This window comes from Capsicum annuum, chromosome 11, assembly GCF_002878395.1.
Source record: "Capsicum annuum cultivar UCD-10X-F1 chromosome 11, UCD10Xv1.1, whole genome shotgun sequence".
NCBI classification, from domain to species: Eukaryota; Viridiplantae; Streptophyta; class Magnoliopsida; order Solanales; family Solanaceae; genus Capsicum; species Capsicum annuum.
In genome coordinates, this window is record NC_061121.1 from 224,106,339 (window position 1) to 224,127,385 (window position 21,047).

Here is a 21,047-nt window from a genome sequence, read left to right on the forward strand (position 1 = left end):
GAAACCTTTCGGTGAAATGATTTGATTTAATGTGTAATTTGCATGCATAATTGATAACACACTTGCGTAATTGTCTCTTAATAACAGATATGGCATTAAAATTAAATGGAGACAACTACGACATTTGGAGTCGTAATTGCTGACTTGAGCAAAGGAGAAAAACTAAATAGAGACAACTATGACATTTGGAGTCGTAAAATATGGTATGTACTGGAAGAGCAAAACGCTTTTGAAGGTATTAACCATGTCTTAAGTCTACCAGAAGAGGGCAATACTGCACAACACAGAAGAGAACTTGAAGCTTATCAGACTTGGAAAAAGGTTGATTCCATTGCACATGGAATCATTGTAAGTTTTGTGGTTGGTGACCTCATACATGCGTGTGAGGAATTTCCTACTGTCAATGCCATCTGGGCACACTTGCGAGGAACATATTGTGGTACTTCTGTTACCCGCCTCAGAAAGTTGACTATCAAATTTGACACTTACAAGAAGCGTCATGATCAGAACATCAAACGACACTTTATGGTGATGTCGAATATGATAGCTCAACTCAAAAGTATTGGTCACGTTCTTTCGGATGAGCAGCAGGTTCGGGCAGTGATCCGATCTCTTCTCAATAGTTGGAAACACCTGAAGGTTAACTTAACCCACAATGACAATGTTAAAACTTTTTCTGATATTGTACGTCACGTTGAACTTGAAGATGAGCGGCTTGGTGCTGCTAACGCTGCTTTTAATGCCTTTATGGCAGAATCAAGTGGTAAGAACTCTTCAGGATTCAAGCGTAAGAAGAAGTAGAAAAAAGAATGGGAAGGGTAAAGAGATCGAAGAAGGGCCCTCTGAGAAAAAAAAACAAGCCAAATTCTAAGAAGGGGAAAAGTTTTTTCAAGAAGAAAGACAAGAGCAAAATGAAGTGCTATAATTGCCAAAATCTGGGACATTTTGATCGTGAATGTCCTGAGGAGAAAAAAGTAGCATTTCTAAAAGCATCTGTAAGTGCTACATATGTTTCTAGCACTGTTTTATTAACTGAATCTTATCTTATGTGGACTGTAGACTCAGGAACCACCGACCATGTGAGTCGAGATCGAGAAGAGTTTGTGGAGTTTCATCGAGTTTCACCTGGATCAAGGTGGATCTATGTACGAAATAATGCAAGACTTGAAGTCAAAGGGATTGGCAGTTGCAAAGTAGATTTGTGTGGAGGCCGATCTTTAATGTCGCATGACGTCCTATATGATCCAGAAATTCGACAAAACTTTGTGTTTGTGTCTGTTCTTTTAGATGTTGGTTTTCATTTGTTCTGTAGTCGTAATTGTGTAAGAATTACTCTAGATAAATTTTTTTATGGTTTTGGACATCGTTATGATCTCTTTATTATTTTACATTGTAATTTTTCAACTTATGACTATTATATTGACCTTTGTGTAATGTCATGTTATTCTAGTAATAAGAATATTGATATAATTACATGGCATGTTAGATTGGGTCACATAGGACAAGACCGAATGAATAGATTGGCAAAGAAAAAAACATCTAGGTTCTTTCTCCAAAATTGAAATGCCAAGTTGTGAAAATTGTCTTGCTAGAAAGATTACACGTAAACCATTTGGGAAGGCTAAAAAAGTTGAATTTTCATTGCTATTAATTCATTCTGATATCTGTGGTCCAATGAATGTGAGGGCAAGGACTGGTGCTTCATATTTCATTACATTCACTGACGATTTCACGCATTTTGGTTATGCCTATTTGATATCTCATAAATCAAAAGCACTTGAATGTTTCAAAAGATATATTGATGAAGTTGAGAATCAATTAGACAAAAGTATAAAGACATTAAGAACCGATAGAGGACATGAATATCTGTCAAAACAGTTTGAAGAACCATGTGTTGAAAAAGGCATTATTAGACAATTGACTACTCCTTATACACCTCAACAAAATGGTGTAGTCGAAAGAAGGAATAGCACATTGTTGGATATGACAAAGTCCATGATGACGCAGAAAAATTTACCAATCTCTTTCTGGAGAGATGCATTAATAACATCGGCCTATATATTGAATAAAGTGCCTTCTAAATCAATATCTTCTACTCTTTATGAACTATGAACTGATAATAAATCAAACTTTAATGATCTATGACCTTAGGGTTGTACTGCATATATTAAAGATCGTGTTTGTAAATTTGAAAAACTAAGTTCAAAAGGAAAAAATTATATCTTCATAAGATACTCAGAACACTCCAAATGATATGTGTTCATTGTGAATTGTAAGGTGGAAGTACTACTGGAATTGAATCACGAGATGTCACATTCCTGAAAAATAATTTTTCAAAAAGGAATGAAATAAAGAAAAATGAGCTTCTTTACGAAATGTTGAATTCAGATGATCAAGTAATGTCGCAAGACTTGCTTGATAATTCAATTGATCAAGAAATGATTCTTGGTCCAAGTGGGAGTTGCGAATCTCAAAATCCTATTGAGGAATCTGAACTTCAATTATGTAAGAGTACCAAAAAAGGTGTTCCGAAATGATCTTATGAGATTGAGGATTATGTCTTCTTGGTATCTCCCATAGAATTGGATGAGCCTAATTTTGTGACTGAGGTTTTATCAAGTCCTAAAAAGGATGAATAGATAAAATCAATGAAAAAAAAATTAGAATCCATGAAAACCAATAAAGTCTGGGATCTAGTTGACCTTCCTTCTGGGCGTAAAGCTATTGGGAACAAGTGGATTCTCAAAGTTAAACGTAAATCAGATGGGTCAGTAGAAAGACACAAAGCACGATTGGTAGCAAAAGGTTTTACTCAAGAAGTTGGAATGGATTATGAGGAAACTTTTTCATCAGTTGTGAAATTTACCTCAATTCGATTACTTTTGGCTATAGTTGCACGTTTAGATTTAGAATTACACCAAATGGATGCGAAGATCACTTTTCTCAATGGAGAACTAAAAAAAAAATCTACATGGAACAACCTGTAGGTTTTGTTGTTAAAGGACAAGAAAAGAAGGTTCGTAAATTAAACAAATCAATATATGGCCTTAAGCAGTCTTCAAGTCAGTGGTACCTGAAATTGCATAAGAAAGTGATTTCATTTGATTTCACCATGATCGATGAAGACCATTGCATCTATGTGAAAAAGTCCAATAAAATATTTGTGATTCTTTCATTTTACGTGGATGATATTTTATTAGCTGAAAATAATTTGGAGTATGTAAAAACAGTTAAGTCATGGCTTTCAAAGTCACTTGACATGTAAGATATGGGTGAAACAGACAATATATTGGGTGTTAAAATCCAAAGACACCATTCCAAGAAAATTTTGAGTCTATCTCAAGAAACATATATAATGAAAATTTTGGAACGTTTTCGAATGAATAGTTGCAAATCCATGGATACTCCTATAGCAAGAGGTGAAACTTTAAACCTTGAAATGTGTCCAAAGACTGAAAAGGGAAAAGAAGACATGTCTCGAGTACCATATTTTAGTGCAGTTGGGAGTTTGATGTACGCTATGATGTGTACTCGTCCAGACATTTGTTATACCGTAAGTCTGGTTAGCAGGTATCAATCTAATCCTGGAAGAGTTCATTGGAAAGCAATAAAGAGAATTTTTTGATACCTGAAGGGAACTGCAGATTATTCACTATGCTGTAGTGAATCCGATTTATCCATAGAGGTTATACAGATGCTGATTGTGCTGGTGACTGGTATGATAGAAAATCAACTTTCGGTTATGCCTTCCTGCTAAATGGTGGTGCAATTTCGTGGAAAAGTAAGAAACAAACTTGCACAACCCTGTAAACTATGGAATCAAAATTTGTGGCTTGTGCATCTACTGTACAAGAAGCTGTTTGGTTGAAGAGATTCTTTGAGCATCTGAACATCGCAAAGAATTCTAAGGGTCCCATGATTTTATATTGCGGCAGACAAACGGCTATCGTATATACGAAAAATCCTAAATATCACAACAAGGCCAAGCATGTTGATATTAAATATAACTTTATAAGAGACATAGTAGCAAGTGGAGAAATAATTTTATAATACATTCCTGCACGAGAAATGATAGTTGATCCCTTTACTAAGGTGATATCTAGAGACTTGTTTGAGAAACATGTTATGGCTTTAGGATTACATAGGATATGATTATATTTGTGTATTGCAGATGACTTGATTATAATTATTATCAATATAAGAATCTTGAATTTATGTTCAATCTCATATGTATGTGAAAATGTGTTGTATTAAAATCGCATGTCTAACAAGTCGCGAGATTGGCTCTCTCACACGAGCAATCACCTCTTACGTCGAGGAACATGACGAGAAAAGTTCCACCATAAGATAATGACTTGTTTTGTAAAGCTAGATGTGATCTTCTGTAAGAATATGGATTTGAGGATTATTAAAGAAAGAAACTTAGGTTAGACATTTAGAGGTCTCTAGACCAAGTTCTGTACGATGTTGAATAACTAAAAGAATAAGACACACACACCAATATAAGGTGAGAACATCGTAGCACGTGTTTCATACCACGTGTGCTAAGCGACCAATGGGTTAATAGAAAAATGAATCCCTGCTTCTTCATTGTGTGGGACCCTCAAAGTTATTTAAACTTTTCATTGAAATACCCTTAAACCTTCAACTTTTTCTTGATGTTTCGGTCAGTGTTGTTACTTTAGCATGTTACTACTAGCCATGGGAGATTCGGCAATGCGGTGCATGTCTAAGAAAGCAGTTGATTGGAACAGATAGATTCGAGTAGAAAGGGAAGTCGATTAAAATGAATATTTTAACTTGTTTACACAAGCCGGCTATTACACTAACCATATAAGAGTCAAGTGTAATTGTGTATGTAAAGTTAATCATGAACTCGAGTTCACCTCTTTAAGAGGATGAGAGATCAGATAAGTAACTACTGAAGTAGTGAATAATGTCTGGGGTATTGGGAGTATTAGTATCCTCATATATTAGTAGAGAATTCTTTTCACACGTGATTGGATTCCTAAACATAGCTTGTAAAGCCTTATCGGTAAAGCTTGTGATACTCACAAGTCGCGCGAACTATTTGCCTTATGAATTGGTGATTTGTTGATGTCGTACTGGCTCGGTAATGTCCACCATGTGTGACGTGGGAGATGTTAGATTATAGGTCATGGGTCACCCATGTGGACTGACCCGACCCATTTCTTTGTCAGATTGAATTTAATTCAAAAGAAAAAGGGGGAACAGATATAAAGTAACGGTTCCCGCCCTAAAAATACTTGCTATTAGTTCTTATTTTTCCCTTCTGACAAGCGATGGTCACAAAATATAGAGAAGTAACAAAACATAAAAACAATAACACTAAAAAAGGGCATTTAGTTCGTGAAATAACATTCCGTTTTCAAGAGAAACGAAATTGACTTAGAGCAAGATCCTTTCGGAAGCAAAATCAAGATTCGCTGCAAATTCCAAGGTACACAATTTATTGTTTTTGCTATGAAATTAATATCATAAAGTATTTACAAAACTTTCAACTAATTATGTATCTTCATTGGATGTATCGGGAGCTAATTATGTATCTCGATAAACCTAAAATAAAAAAAATATACCTGGAGCTAATTTTGTATCTTTATAAAGGAAAAAATGTATATTCGTTGAATGTATTATGTATTTCGACATACCCAAAATCTAAACAATATATCAGGAGCTAATTATGTATCTTCGTTGAATGTATTATGTATCTCGACATACCTAAAATCGAAAAAAAAATATTAAGAGCTAATTATGTATCTTCATTTGATATATTGGGAGAGAATTATGTATCTTGGCAAATATAAAATCAAGATTTTTATTAAATATGAAAAATATCAGAATTTTCTGTTTTAAGCTCCAAACTATCGAAATTTATGTTATTTGCCCTAATTTTAATTATGCCTTAAATATAGTCCTCAAAGTGGCTATATATGTGCACTTGCCCCAATTCAAACTTAGCCCAAACTCCAATATAACTCCAAAAAAGCCCAAATCAAAATTCAAAAGCCTCCGTCTGCATTGGGGATTTTTGAAAATTAGGGTTTATCTCTACTCCCTTCTTCTCCGCCCTTAAACCCTACTCAAAATCCATCACAGTTTCACTGTAGCAAAATGGGCAAACGAGAAAAATCGGAGAAAAAATCAGCAAAATCAGTAGTATTAGAAGAAGAATCAGCAGCAGAAGAAGAAGTAAGAATAAAAATTAAGAAAAAATCGAAGAGAATGCGAAGTAAGATACGGAAAGAAGAAGAAGATGATGATGATGAAGAAGGTAATGAAGATTTAGTATTGAAAATTGTTGAGAAAGCGTTGCTTCGTAAGTGCCGTTCAGCTGTAAATGGTAAAGCTGAGGATGTAATTGTTAATGATTTGAATGGGGAAAGTAAAAGTAGAAAAAAAGATAAAAAGAAGAAGACGAAGAAGAAGAAGGAGGAAAATGATATTGAGATTCTAGAAGAAGATCCTGTAAGTGTTTGAATTTTTAGTATGAAAATTGGTCAATTTTTATGCAGTATTTTAGTTGTTTGGTTGAGCTCCTAAAATCAGCTAATTTTGAAAATTATTAGTAGAAAAGTACTTTTGGACCCTTTTGAGTTGCAATTAGTGTTTGATAGAGCTTTTTCAAAATTGTTTCTAATATTGAAGACCCTTTAAGTGTTTGAATTTTGTCAACAACAACAACAACAACATACCCAGTGGCGGAGCCAGGATTTGCATTGAGGGGTTCAGAAGTAAACATACAAACTAGCCGGAGGGTTCAACATCTACTATATACAACAACAACAACAAACCCAGTATATTCCCACATAGTGGGGTCTGGGGAGGGTAAAATGTACGCAGTCCATACCATTACCCTGAAGGAGTAGAGAGGCTGTTTCCGGTAGACCCCCGGCTCAAGACACAACATCTACTATATATAAAGTTAAAAATAGTATAATTTTCTGTCGAACCTTCTTGATGAAAGGTGGCTCCGCCCCTGAACATACCCAGTGTATTCCCACGGAGCAGGGTCCGGGGAGGGTAAATTGGTGATATTTTAGGTTTTGTTGTTGTTGTCATTGTTTGTTCTTTACATTGTGTGAATTGATTAAGTCGGTGAATTTTTGTGCTGGATTTTAGTTTGTTTGGATGAGCTTCTAAAATTAGCTAATTTGAAAATTGCTTTTCAAAAAAGTTCTTTTGGCAAAGAAGCAATTTGTGGTTTACTGATAAATTTTAAAAACAAGTAGAAGTGTTTGACCAAGCTTTCTAAAAGTGTTTTTAAATATATTTTAATCGAAGAGTTAAAAATAAAAATTAAGAAAAAATCAAAGAGAATGTGAAGTAAGAAAAGAGAAGAAGATGATGACGCTGCTGAAGCTAATGAAGGTCTTATATTAAAAAATTGTTGAAGCTTTGCTTCGTAAGTATTCAGTTGTAAATGGTGAAGCTGAAGCGGTAATTGTTACTGATTTGAATCAAGAAAAGTAAAAGTAGCAAAAAAGAGAAAAAGGAGAAGACGAAGAGAAAGGAAAAGAATTTTGAGATTGTAGATGACATTGTAAGTGTTTGAATTTTGTGTGAAATTGGTGAATCTTCATGTAGTATTTAGTTTGTTTGGTCGAACTTCTACAATTAGCTAATTTTGAAAATTGCTTTTCAAGAAAGTATTTTTGATGAGAAGCAAAAACACTTTTGACCTGCAATTAGTGTTTGATGGAGCTTTTTTAAAAAATTGTCTCTAATATTGAGGAAGGGGAGCCTTGGAGTAACTGGTAAAGTTGCTGCCATGTGACCAGGAGGTCACGGGTTCAAGCCTTGGAAACAGCCTCTGGCAGAAATGCAAGGTGAGGCTGCGTACGATACACCCTTGTGGTGGGGCCCTTCCCCGGACACCGCGCATAGCGGTAGCTTTAGTGCACCGGGCTGCCCTTTTTGTCTCTAATATTGAGCCCCTGTAAGTGTTTAAATTTTGTCTGAAAATTGGTGAATTTTTCTTTTTTGGTGTCGTCATTTGTTCTTTACATTGTGTGAATTGATTTGGGTTACTTTCAATAAATACTTATTTTCTCCTAGAAGTTTGGCCAAGTACCCCACTTTTTTAAAATAAGCAACTTGGTCCTCCCAAATCGTTGGCCAGTCAAGAACTCCCATATACAAAGATTGAAGGTGGCGGAAATGAGAATGTTGCGTTGGATGTGTGGTCTTACTAGAGGGGATAAAGTTAGGAATGAGATTATCTGGGAGAAGGTGGGAGTGGCTTCGGTGGAGGACAAGATGCGAGAAGGCAGGTTGAGTGGTTTGGGCCTGTGATGAGGAGGAGCACGGATGCCCCAGTTCGTAGGTGTGAGAGGCTAGCTTTGGATGGATTCAGGAGGAGTAGAGGTAGGCCAAAGAAATACTGAAGGGATGTGATTAGGCATGACATGGAGCAGCTGCAGCTTACTGCGGACATTACCCTAGACAGGAAGGTGTGAAGGTCGCGGATTAGGTAGAAGTCTAGTGTGAGTGTGTGGGTTGTGGCTAGGGGTTTGGAGAGTTTGGGTGTGGTGGGTGTCTTAGGTATTGTGAGAGTATGTCACTACTAGGTGAGTATCCGTTTTCTTATTTTTATTTCGTATTGCTCGAATTTTCCCTTATTTCGGACTCTGATATTTATTGTTATTATTTCTTATTTCTGTTATGTTATCCGCCATGTCTCATGTTTCATTACGGCCTTGGTATACTATTCTCATTCTTGAGCCGGGGGTCTATCGGAAACAACCTCTCTACTTCTTCGGAGGTAGCGGTATGGACTGCGTACATTTTACCCTCCCCAGACCTCACTTTGTGGGGATACACTGGGTCTGTTGTTGTTGTTGGTCCTCCCAAATCGTGGCCAAACAGGCTATGTATTAGTTAAATCAATTGGTCTGATTTGAGGTTGATTGATTTGTGTGATTTTCTTTTTTCACTTTGTTTTTCAGCAGGTGTCAAGCAGAATAGATAAAGATTTCGAGAGCTTCTGTAGTGAGATGTCTCTGGTAATCTGAATTTGCTTCTGCACATTTAGCTGTATCACCGATTTCATTTTAAATATTCAGTTTAAATAAGTTGTATGTTGCTCAAACCGATAAGTAGAGCTAGGTTATAGTTGAAGCCGCTAATAGTGAACCAAAATCACTATATAAGAAGACAGTACTTACCATTAAATAAGCGGTGTTAAAATTATTCTGTCTCGAAAATAACTACAGAAGTAGATGGTACTTACCGTTAAGTAACAACAACATTAGACCCAGTGTAATCCCGCAGGCCACAAGTGGGATCTGGAGAGGGTAGAGTGTTTGAGACCTTAAACCTTGGGAGGTTGAGAGGCTGTCTCCGTTAGACCCTCGGCTCAAGGGCTTACCATTAAGTTAGTGGTGTTAAAATTTATTGTGTCTCGGGATGATTTGCTTTAAGGAAACAATAGGAATGGATGAAATGTGATACTTTGTCCATTCCAATATTTCTATCTTGAGATGTCCGATAATTTTCAAGACAGCAATTTTTTGTTATATACTACATGCTTTTTGCACGACTTTCAACAGTTCAAGTGCATTATACTATTCAGACCTATAAAAAGATCCATCCTGCTATCCACTTCAAACTCTGATGTTTTGGACCTATTGTTGTTTAGATCCATCTTGCTATCCAATTCGAACTCTGATGTTTTGGACCTATTGTTGTTTGGATTATCTTCCATTACTATTTATATAACACACATGAGTCAAATGGTGTTAAATAGAACTTGACAAAGTTTTTAAGTTGAAGTGAATTATAAGACTTTAAGATAGTAAAATATAAAAAGAAACACTTATTGGAATGACGTTTTTTAGTTTGAGTTGGATTTAGAGGCACACATGATTTACGTAATTGCTACAGAGACTGGTAATAATTTGGATCACTAATGTACCTTCAAGGATGAACTTTGGTCCCGATGTTTCCTGTTCAAAAAGAAGTCCTAAGAACTATTTTATAACTAACAGTACCTTTCTGATATGCTACTGTATAGTTTAGCTCTCAGTATAGTGAGTTTAGAGAATTGTGGTAGCCCTGTTTTTCTCCTTCCTAACAAAGAAGGCCAAGCAAATATTTGGAAATCTTTTTTGTTCCATATGGTTTCGCTCCTCTTCATTCTTTCTATTGTATACTGATGATGATTGTTCTCTGGTTATGCCAATAACCATGGAACATGTGAATAAAGCTTAAGTAACTCCATTCCCTTGAAATTCGAAGGGGGGTTTTGAGACATGTTTATCTTTTGTCAATTACAGAAAATTTACACAAAAGTTATCCTCTTCTACACCGAGTTGCAAGGTTAAATCTGTATTTGTTTTCTTTTCATATTGAATTTAAACGTTCTGGAAAATGAGTTACTAATAGTAGCAGAATTTGAGCTTGATCACTGATATGTGCGTTTATCTTCTTGACTGTTTTAGGTGGATGAAATGAAAGAACAAAATGTGGATGATATTGATATGAATGTTGTTGATGATGCAGCTGAAAAGAATCCTGTTGATGATGCAGCTGAAAAGAATCCTGTTGAGATGTCTGATAGTCTCGTCCTACGAAGGCTTCTTGTGAGTTGAAGTAATATAATTTGTGCCGTTTCTTTTTCACAAATCCAATCAATCTCTTAAATGGCTTAGTTGGTCTATATCTTTATTATTTATTATATGATTTCAGCGGGGGCCAAGATACTTTGATCCTCCAGATAGCAGTTGGGGAACCTGTTATAATTGTGGTGAAGAGGGTCATACTACAGTCAACTGTACTTCAGCCAAGCGCAAAAAACCATGCTTTGTTTGTGGGAGTTTTGATCATAATTCTAAACAGTGTGCAAAGGTTAGTGGTTGAAATAACTGTCATTATTATGTATCCCCTTTGTGTTTATTTCACCTTGTTGGTTTCCTCACAATTTGTTGAATTGGTTAAGTGGAAAGCTTGATCATATGCTTCATCTTTTTTGATTGCCTTTGTTGTGAAACAAGCAATTTTGAAGTGCACGTGCATGCAAGAAGAAAACACATCACCAACAAGTCAATAATATTGGGTATACACATGAAATTTTGCATTTTTATATGCCAATCTGTGTAATGCTCTAACCGTGGGCACTGGCATGCAGCTGTAGGACATTGTACAAAAAATCGAACATTTTACGTATGCTTCCCACCTATCATGGAACCATCCCGTTTTTCTCATTAGCTTCTAATTGATATTACAGATTAACTTGTGGTAGATATATTTTCTTTTTTGGAAACCGGCAACTACTTGTGGTAGATATGTTAAGACACAGCTGATCTAAAATTTGAAAAATTCCAGCTGCATGTTATTTGAGCTTAAAAGATGCTTTAAGATTCAACACTAATATGGAGACACGTGATTTGCAAGCATATGCCCTACTAATGAAACTGAATATTCATATATGACTAAATCCCATTTCTTTTTTCAAGTTCCTTCGAATATCTCATCGATCTATGATCCTTAATCTAACTGATAGATAATCAAGTAGAAGCATTAAGATTAAACTTATATAAATAACTCAATATCCATTAGGAGAAAGCTTATTCAAAAAAACATAAAATAAATGAATAGGCAGGGCCGTTAGTATTTGTTGAGCTTTTTCCTCAGGAGAGTCCAAATTACCTGCCGTTTCATATGTTGGATGCCAATCTTTGAGGCTCTAGTTATACCAAGTTTCAGGCCCTAGTTCCCTGTAGATTAATTTTAACTGGAAAAAAATCCTTGATGTTTATGACATGTTTCACTAGTAATTTCTTTTTTCTCCTCTCCTAAAAGTACATTAAATAAAAGAGAAACACTATGTCTCAAAAACTCAGCAATCTTGAGCTTAAAATGGTTGAAATTTTATCTATAGAAATCATCTCAAAACAAGTAAAGTATAATTGTGTTGTGTAGCATATGATAGTCTTTTTTCTAAGTTCTGATAATAGAGGGTCTGACTGTGTATGCTTGTCGACTTTATATTTGGATCTTTGGCAGTATTATTTATACTTCAAACTAAAATGATGCCTGATGAGTGATGTGAATGAATGTCAATGGAGCCATTTAACTAGCTGCGTACTCCTTGGCAATTGAGGTTCATCAAAAGTGGTAAGATGACCTACTATACTAAACCAGAATGCTAAACAGCTAGACTGCTACTTCTTCCCAAACAGTACAACTTAGATCATAAGTTCTATCTTTTTTCGTAGTCCTCGTATCTTCTTAGCAGGTTAAGCTTCTTCAGTAGAACTAGGGAAGCATATGATGATAGTGTCCTACTTAGATAGTATTTTAAGTTGTAGAGTCATGAAAGTGCATCTGTTGCATGTCTGCACAGATTTTTTCTTTGTGTTTATTCTCTCTGGAAGTTACAGACCTCATCTGTAGGCTCTTTGGCGACCAGAGTATATTGCACATTAATATTTTGACTACCCTGGGAGTGGAGCGCCTAAATGAAATTAGGTTTATCCTGGATTTTGAAATGAATATACTTATTTTACCTTAAATTCCAGTGCTATTTCAATTTTGGTCTTGGGAGTATATATCTCAGTCTGCTGATTATGAACAGGGCAAAGAGTGTTTCATCTGCAAGACGGGCGGTCATCGTGCTAAGGATTGCCCTGAAAAAAACGGAGGAGGATCTGAAAGATCAAGAATGTGTTTAAAATGTGGGGATTCTGGCCATGATATGTTTTCATGCCGGAATGACTATTCTGCTGATGATCTAAAGGTGTTGCTGAAGAAACTTTTACTTGAATTTGATTTGTTTTTATTTTTTTGTGCTTAATTATCAATTTTCTCATTTTCATCTTGACCTTGACAGGAAATACAATGTTACATATGTAAGAGTTTTGGTCATCTTTGCTGTGCAAGCTACCCTGATAGTGGTCCAACAGAAATATCCTGTTACAGATGTGGTCTACTAGGCCATACCGGTTTGGTGAGTAAATGGCCAAGAAACAACATGACTCCTGTGTTTGTGTAGTGTGTGTTTCTGTTGTCCTTGTTCAGGAATCCTTTTGAATGCTGCAATTTCAACTCACACATTTCCAATACAGGCATGCGCAGGATCTCGTGGGGAGACCAGTGGTACAGGGCATCTTAGTTCTTGTTATAGGTGTGGTGAAGAAGGGCATTTTGCACGAGAATGCACTAATTCCAATACAGTAAGTTTCCATATCTATGATTGACAACTGCTCATTTACATCCTTCCATCTCATTTTTCCCTTCCCCTCTATCTTCCTTTCCTTTATATTTCTTTTTTTGCTTCCTACTCTAAATGTTGTCGTTGTAATGTTAACTTATTGTGTGTCTATTGTATGTCTAAAGGTCAATAAGTGGAATCGGGAATTATCAACTCCCAAGAAGAAAGTGTTCAAGGAAAGAAAAGAAAATCACGAGTTCCATTCTGCTCCTCATGATTTTGGCAAGGGAAGAAAGAACACACAATATGGAGGATATGCATCAGGCTACAATACAAAACAAAGGGCTGGTTGGATCACCGATGATCCTGAAGACTTCCCTCGATCCAATGGTTGGAGATCTCCTTCAACTCCCGGAAATAAGAGAGCCAGGATATCCAACTATGGTGATCATTCCTCTATTTCTTATTCATCTAGAAAGTCCAACAGGCTTGACTTTTATGATTCAACTCATTATGGATCAGTCAAATATCATCATCACCATAGGTTTTCAGCCTCACGATTTGGCAACAGCAGTCATGCCGGCAGGAGAAATTATGAATGGTAACAAAAACCTTCTATCTCCTCTTCTTTGGATGACCAAGAAATCCCTCCGGACCCAAACCTTTGGGCCAACCACAGTCTTCAAACCTTGGGGGTACTGGACTTAGTTCGCTTGACCTAAGTCTCGAACTTGTGACCTAAGACACAAGTCCCCCAACCTTGCCAATCGAGCTAATGGCGTCACCTTAGCGAAAGAAGTCCGTGGACCTTCCTTCGAGGGCGCGGTAGATAGTGAAAGGTTGACCCTTTATAAATTTAGGGGCATCTCCTTTTCTTTATAAATTATTGTTGTTAAAAATTTGAGTTCCCCATTGATTCCATTATTGTACTCCCCTCCCAAAGGGGCATGTGAAATTATATTTTGTCAATTGTTTAAAAATCTATATCTCTCTCTTATCAAAAGATTGTGAGATTGCTGTGCCTTGTGCTTTCTAATTCTAGTTATTTTTATTTAACTGGCAGCTTGCCTATCGGTCTTAAAGAGTCGAACGATGCAGTAGCATCATTTACAATCCAGCTAAAACCCAATTAATCGTGTAACAATGAAAACATGGAACTTGGCTAAATTGTATGCTAGATATAAACATGTACATCTTTAAATGAACTCACTAGCTTTCAAATATCTTCACAAGTAGTCTATTTTGTATGGACTACGATTCTCAGTACCATGTCTCACTTTTTATGTCAAACAAGCTTTGGACCTTTGATCATCTAGAGCTTCATGAATTGCAGCTTTGCACCTTTGATCATCTACAGCTTTATGAATTGCTAGTGCTTTAGAGGTAATGGTTTTTCCAACAAATTGAATTTGGGTGCTCAAAACTTGGCGCGAACAACTACAGTTATCAATAATCGCTACAACTTTTGTACATTGTACTTCTCTAGTTTGTAGACTTTGGGAGATGTTCATTACTTGATTATAGGAGTGTCTTTTAAACATGTATCTGTTACATGGTACGGTAAATGTCTTATACCCAATATTGAGCAAGTCGAGTCATCTAACTATGCTAGAAAGCTAAAAAAAAGAAAGAAACCAGTGTTGACGTTGACGTCAAAGTATATAGTCTAGATTGATTCTTGGACTAGTGTTGATTGTTGTGGGGAGTCATTCTTTATCAAAAACCAGTGCAAGTTTTTATGAGGACACTTTGTATTTTCCATGATGGGAAGCTTCATTGGAATATGGGTGGGAACAAGAAATTTGTAAAATCATGATTTGAACTGTGATCTTTATTTTCCCGGATGGGAAGCTTCATTGGAATATGGGTGGGAACAAGAAATTTGTAAAATCATGATTTGAAGATCTTTCAATCACTAGATTATGAAATATCATATGTATAATGTTTGCTAAAACAACAAATATAATAATAATATGTATAATGAGGCTTCTCACCCACACCCCAGCAGAGCGTAACGTAGGCACCTAAAGAATTACTAAATTTGTGACAAAGTAATTTACAATTCAAGATGATGATTTATAGCTGCTGGTAAAACCAACATCTTAATTGTGTTCTTCCCTAATGATTGTGCATTACTAAAACAATCCCTCAAATCATCATCACAGGCAATCCATATCCTATCATTATCTTCATCCATGTAATTTATTCTAAATCCTCCAATTGGTAATTGCAATCTCTTAGCCACTTCATTGTCCAAATCATCTTTTCTTGAAAATGTGTACAGTTTAAACTTCATCATATCATCTCCATATGTTGCCTTAATTGTGAAACAACTGTTGCCGCTGCTACTCTCATGATCTGTATGTGACGTTGTTATTTCTGAAGTTGTTGATTTGTTCTTCTTTGGAAGTATAGTCAATGCCTGGTTATCTGAGTTGGTATTCTTCTTCCGTTTTGATAATGGCCACCTTCGAATACCATACTTTCTACATAATCGCTTCAGTGTAGACCGACTAACTGAAACCAGAAAAAGAAATATACTGTCAGGTCAGCAAAAAGTTAACTGTCTATTATAAGTGGTGTTAGGTTGTTAATATGCCTCTCACGTCCAAATCTTACTATCTTTCTTGGATCAAAAATCAACAATAGAAGGCCGTGTGATGCCAGAGAAAATGCTACGTGGTGCCGCCAGTGCAGCTCAGTGGCTAAGGGCCGCCGACAACAACATATACTGGGGAGGATAGGATATACGCAGAACTTACCCCTACCTTTGTGGGGTAGATAGGTTTCCCATAGAACCTCGGCTATGTTATCAAAGCAGAATTGCAAGAGAAATATAACAATCAAATAGCAAGATTCAAAACAAATGAAGCAACAAATAGTAACGCAGATAGAAGAATAAGTAACTACGTGTTACTAAATAATGCTACCAATAGTGACAAGTGCGAGGGTCAGTGACAGAATTTTCACCAAGAGGATTCATCATCTTTTATATATACGTAAAATAAAATAGACCCTGTATATAAATATATATATGATTTCAGGGCTGAGGTTCAGATGAAGATGAACCACTTTCGCTTCTGGTGCAGCGCAATGGCATATTCTTTTCTGTACATGAAAAAGGTCAGAATTTGATAAAGAAAAATGGGAAGGGAACTTACCTTGAAGGCTTTCAGCTGCATCAGAAAGGTTTTTGTTAAAATGTAGTTTGAGATCATCGTAGTTGACAGAATCTTTGTTTCTGGTTCTGCTTTCTTTTCGCAAATGAGTAACACCGACACACTGCTTCTCTGAAATAATGTGTGGATCGATACTTAAGACATCAGATTGAGCCATCGGTGGTTGTCTGCCTGCAGAACAAGACGATAGATAATAATACTTCATTTTAATACGTAAAAGAGATTCATACATTGCTCAATAAGACAATGAAATTCATCGCCACAGATTTCATTTGTTAGTATCTTCATTCTACCTTCTTTCCCTGTGAGATTTTTATTCTCTTCTGTTAGTTGGTTCCTTTGCTCTTCAGCTTGCAATACTTCAGGCATAAATGGACTTGCTAGATGATATATATGAAAATAATCCACATTCTTATCTGAAGAAGCTTTAACAACTTGAACACGTGAATCATTTCCTAGTTCTTGACCGGAAGCAAATTTGAAACTCCGAAAATGCTGTCCCATTGTAGACAAAATTGATCCGAGTAAGATTGTTGGATCTGCGTTATCAGGGGGGAGAAACAGCTCCATTATGTAGGCATCGTCTCTATTCTTCAAACAGATAGCAAAAGAAGTAGTCAATCCACACCAGCGTGCATAGTGTACCAAAGGATACTCGATTATGCTGAATTCAGTTATGTTCTTGCAATAGCACAACTTGTCAGAAGAAAACGCTTTCCCAACAACCCCTTGATCTTTCTGCAAAGGTTGTAACTTGGAAATATCCCGGAAACATAACATATCATCATAATAATAATCGTCATAAACATGATTATCAGCATCCATTTCCTCATCCGCGACAAAGTAAACTTCATTACCTGCAGAAATGGCATGCTCGGTGCAGCCCACATACATGCCATTGTGGTCCATTTCAAGATTCACACAGGGAATCCAGACTCTAACAAAAGGCAACTTGTGTGTTTCTCGCACAATTTTTAACATCGTTTTGATTTCCTCTCTTTCATTTTGTTTCCCTGCTTGTACCTGGTTACAAATCATTTTATTCCGCGAAAATTTAGTAGTTTTAACAAAGGATGGGTGATAAAAACATTAAAAAGTACCATGAATTTGCAACTTACTTTTCTGCCTTTATTGAGATATATTTTAGGACATTTGAGATCTACTCCCTGCAAGGAGATCAAAATCTTAGTCCAAAAGTACAAAATCTACTAGATTATTTGCTGCTTGAACCTAAAAAACCTTAAAATGAGATTTTAAAGCACCAGCAAAGCCTGGTGCACAAAGCATCCTGCATTTACGTATGATTTGGGGAAAGACCGCATCTCAATGAGGTGTGATATGGACAGTCCACCCTAGACACATACATCAGTGGATGAATCCACGGGTCCAGGCCGTGACTTGTAAGTCACACGGAGACAACTTCACTATTGCTACAAGACTCCCCTTAGTTCAAAGCTTGTGTCTGTTAAGGTCATAATCATACGGGCATCTCCAACATGGTCGAGATTAGCTAATTTAATCGCTTTATATTAACATACACTTAAGTTAACTAACTAGTTCTTCGCTCGAACGAATGGGCAGGCAGGCAGATACAAGGTTTTGGTGGTGAGGGGTTCACTTCCGCTCGAACTATATATATTTTAAGTTAGATTTGCACCCATTACCACATTGATCAGAGCAGTGAGTGCATGAATATCATTCACTCGTTAACTTAAAAAAATTACATATAATCCCAAAAATAAGGAGACAGGGTGAACCTCGAGCGGATTCAGTACTCGTTCAACTTCATAAGTCAAGTAGCCACCTTTCCAAACTGTAACAAGCTCAATCACACCAACACAATTCTTCTCAATAGGTTCAAACACAGGCAAAGCCAAATAAGTCCGAACACCGCACTGGACAGCATGATCCCTCATTGGAAACTCTTCGTTCGTGTAATATCCCACATGAGTACTTGACTCGGGCAATTTTTGCTGGAAAACTCGTGTAGGCGGACCAAAAAGATTATCTTTTTCCGTTGTTCCTTGTTCATGATTTTCGCCCTTATGATCAACAGTACTATATTTATAACCTTGACAGTGTTTTCTATACCAGCATAATCCTTTATATAGATATCTAAGACCAAATGGTTGTCCTGAAGTTGATAGAAAATTTCTACCTTCAATATTTTCCAGCCCCCAAAACTGTAGTAAAATTACTTGGGATGTTTCTATTCTCTGAAGTGCTGCTTTGATCTTTTGCTTCACAGCTTCAACAAATATATATATACTTGAATTAGATCAAATCACAAAATATATATGGTACCAAGATCAAGTTAGAGTTTAAGTTGTACGCACTGACAGTATATAGATTTTCTTTACATGATCAGGTTAAGTCGACGTACAACATGTAACTCTTCCTGTCAAGCCTACTAAGGTAATTGAAACTTGTTGTCTAATTAAAACATACAGACCTTTGTATGGCTACAAATCATGTCATTAAGGTGTGTCTGATCGGTCGAAATTTTTTGAAAACATTTTCTCATGAAAAATAAGTTTCTTAAAAAAGGTAAAATGACTTTCCATGTAAAAGTATGGAAACAAGTTTCATAAGTACTGTTCCATGTTTTGATTGTCTACTCCCCTCCAACACGACAACACACTGCAATCAGTGTCGGAGCCAATATCTTAACTAAGGAGGTTCAAAATCGAAAAATGTGAACAAAAAAACTAGTCGAAGGGGTTCAACGTCTGCTATATATACATAAAAAATAATTTTAAGCTTAGATAAATAGTATAATTGAATGGAGTTCGGATGAACCCCTCACTATTAGCTAGCTCCACCACTGACCGCAACCTCACCCTCACCCTCGCCCTCACTCTCCGCAGCCCCATCCCCATCCCCATCCCCACACCCATAGTGTTTTGCTAAGTTACTTCTTACAATATAAGCCAAAAAAAAAAATCACTTATTTTCAAAGAAAACATTATCCGTGAAAAACACTTTCCTTTCCTACCAAACACACTCTACCCTAGGAGTAACATGGGAGTTCAAAATTAAATTTCTCCTAAATACAGAAAATATGGCATTTTACCTTGCTAGACTAAAGAGGTAAATATCACGTGAATGAAACAAAGGGAGTAATAACCTACTATATAACTCGTTAAATGACAGAGTAAAAACAAATTTTACAGCCACGAAAGCAAAAATTTACACTGTCAGTATATATAACTTAAAATTCACATGACACTATCGGTATATATAGCTTAAATCCGAAGCGAAAAAAGGAAAGAGTTTACGTACACGCTTCTACAAGACAGTTAGATTGAGGTTGATTGTTGCTCCAAAAAACCATTAAATGAAAATTAGAACGTTCTTCAGAACAAGATAATGGAGTTCCTATGTAATTCATGAACTCAGATGATGTATATACTTCATAAACATCATCATTAATCATAGCTAATTGATTTTTCTCTATTTGTTCCATCATATTTGCAGAGTGATTGAAAGGAATATTGTTAATCATATCATTCATCTTACTGTTTTTTTTCTTTTTTTCTTTTTCATTGATATAGAAAGGTCATTGACTCTATATAAGTACTAATGACAAGTCAATGAGTTTACACATGTTTACGTGACCCAATTTCCGTTTTTAGACAATCTTCTAAAAATAATAATAATAATAATAACAATAATTTATTGTTGGTGATAAATATTTATAAGTTATAATTATACATATATTTTGACATATTTAAAAATATAATTTTATAAGTGGGATTTGAAAAGTATAATGTGTGAGATAGAAAGATCGTTTTTTATAAATGCTTGACTTAAATAAAATATTTTAAAGCACAATTAAAAATATATTTAAAAATAACATGTTTCAAAAGATTTATAAATGTGAATACATCATAATGTATTTATTTTAGTCCCTAATTAAAATAAATTTATATAATTTAACTTAGAGCGCTTCCCGAATAGGTCCTATACTGTACGAATTTAAATTAATTGAACTTTAATTCGGATGTCCGCCGGTAGATGGAAAACAAAAGTTGCCATGTTTGACTTGGTCTGTATCTGTGCTGGAGACGAATTCTACCTTCTAAACTAGTGTGGTTCACTAAGTTTCCAACACGTATTAAATCAATTTTCTTCCAAGTTGATTTTACATTGAATTGTCAATTCCTATAGTTTCCATCATCAACTTTTTTTTTTTTAAAAAAAAATTCTGTAGGCAGATTTTTCAATGAAATATATCCTTATTTTTTTTTCAAATGTTGGGTTTAAAATCGAGGGGGTGTCACGTGAAAGCTTATAATTTACAAATTAAGATGGTGATATTTCAGATGACAAATAAAAATATAATACTAAAAGACATATTATTAATATGGTTTGGCCAAACGGCCTACATATTAAAAATAAAATTGAAAAACCTAAAATCTATTGGGAGAAATTTCCTTCAAATAAAGACTCTTTAATGACTACATTGCGGATGCTACTATTATTATTGTATGAGAAGGGAAGGTTTTCTATTTATAGAGTTCCAAAATCTTACCTCATAGAAAGAGGTTAGCCAGATATGAAAACCTTTCAAGAAAATTAAAAGTAATAATAGATTACTTTTATTGTAAAACTTAATTTTAGTAAGAAAATTATGACAAAAACCCTAACAAATCTTTTCTTTTTGGCTTGATTTTCTGCAAAATATTCTTGATCCT

At 35.6% G+C, this 21,047-nt stretch overlaps 2 protein-coding genes across 5 annotated transcripts; one reads left to right on the plus strand and one right to left on the minus strand.

Annotated features, from left to right (window-relative positions):
* Window positions 1-5,984: 5,984 nt before the first annotated feature.
* On the plus strand, window positions 5,985-14,191 carry LOC107848215 (protein AIR1). 3 transcript variants are annotated; one of them, XM_016692919.2, is made up of 8 exons: window positions 5,985-6,486; window positions 8,970-9,023; window positions 10,461-10,601; window positions 10,708-10,866; window positions 12,596-12,757; window positions 12,851-12,967; window positions 13,086-13,193; window positions 13,357-14,191. In XM_016692919.2, exons 1-8 carry the CDS (start codon window positions 6,133-6,135, stop codon window positions 13,774-13,776), a joined length of 1,515 nt encoding a protein of 504 aa, XP_016548405.1. In that variant the 5' UTR covers window positions 5,985-6,132; the 3' UTR covers window positions 13,777-14,191. The 3 variants fall into 3 exon arrangements, with proteins under 3 accessions (XP_016548405.1, XP_016548404.1, XP_016548407.1); XM_016692918.2 differs by having other exon boundaries at window positions 5,986-6,486; window positions 8,967-9,023; XM_016692921.2 differs by lacking the exon at window positions 8,970-9,023 and having other exon boundaries at window positions 5,986-6,486.
* An 876-nt stretch (window positions 14,192-15,067) lies between these two features.
* Window positions 15,068-19,897, minus strand: LOC107848078 (protein NLP6). Of its 2 annotated transcripts, XM_016692746.2 has the most exons (7): window positions 19,633-19,897; window positions 18,108-18,598; window positions 17,469-17,516; window positions 17,208-17,373; window positions 16,644-16,889; window positions 16,333-16,521; window positions 15,068-15,688 (listed from the first exon to the last, which is right to left on the minus strand). In XM_016692746.2, the coding sequence occupies exons 1-7, from the start codon at window positions 19,862-19,864 to the stop codon at window positions 15,228-15,230; spliced, it is 1,833 nt and encodes a 610-aa protein (XP_016548232.1). In that variant the 5' UTR covers window positions 19,865-19,897; the 3' UTR covers window positions 15,068-15,227. The 2 variants fall into 2 exon arrangements, with proteins under 2 accessions (XP_016548232.1, XP_016548231.1); XM_016692745.2 differs by having other exon boundaries at window positions 16,644-17,373.
* Between the last annotated feature and the right edge of the window lie 1,150 nt (window positions 19,898-21,047).

Excerpts from the sequence above, each read along its gene's own strand:
- LOC107848215 (XM_016692918.2), top strand. The coding sequence starts at position 6,133 with ATGGGCAAACGAGAAAAATCGGAGAAAAAATCAGCAAAATCAGTAGTA. Across the intron at positions 6,487-8,966 it reads AGATTCTAGAAGAAGATCCT|CAGGTGTCAAGCAGAATAGA; the intron begins GTAAGTGTTTGA and ends TTTGTTTTTCAG. Across the intron at positions 12,968-13,085 it reads TACTAGGCCATACCGGTTTG|GCATGCGCAGGATCTCGTGG; the intron begins GTGAGTAAATGG and ends TTTCCAATACAG.
- LOC107848078 (XM_016692745.2), bottom strand. The coding sequence starts at position 19,864 with ATGAATGATATGATTAACAATATTCCTTTCAATCACTCTGCAAATATG. Across the intron at positions 18,599-19,632 it reads TAACTGTCTTGTAGAAGCGT|CTGTGAAGCAAAAGATCAAA; the intron begins GTACGTAAACTC and ends TATTTGTTGAAG. Across the intron at positions 15,689-16,332 it reads TGCAGCTGAAAGCCTTCAAG|TTAGTCGGTCTACACTGAAG; the intron begins GTAAGTTCCCTT and ends TTCTGGTTTCAG.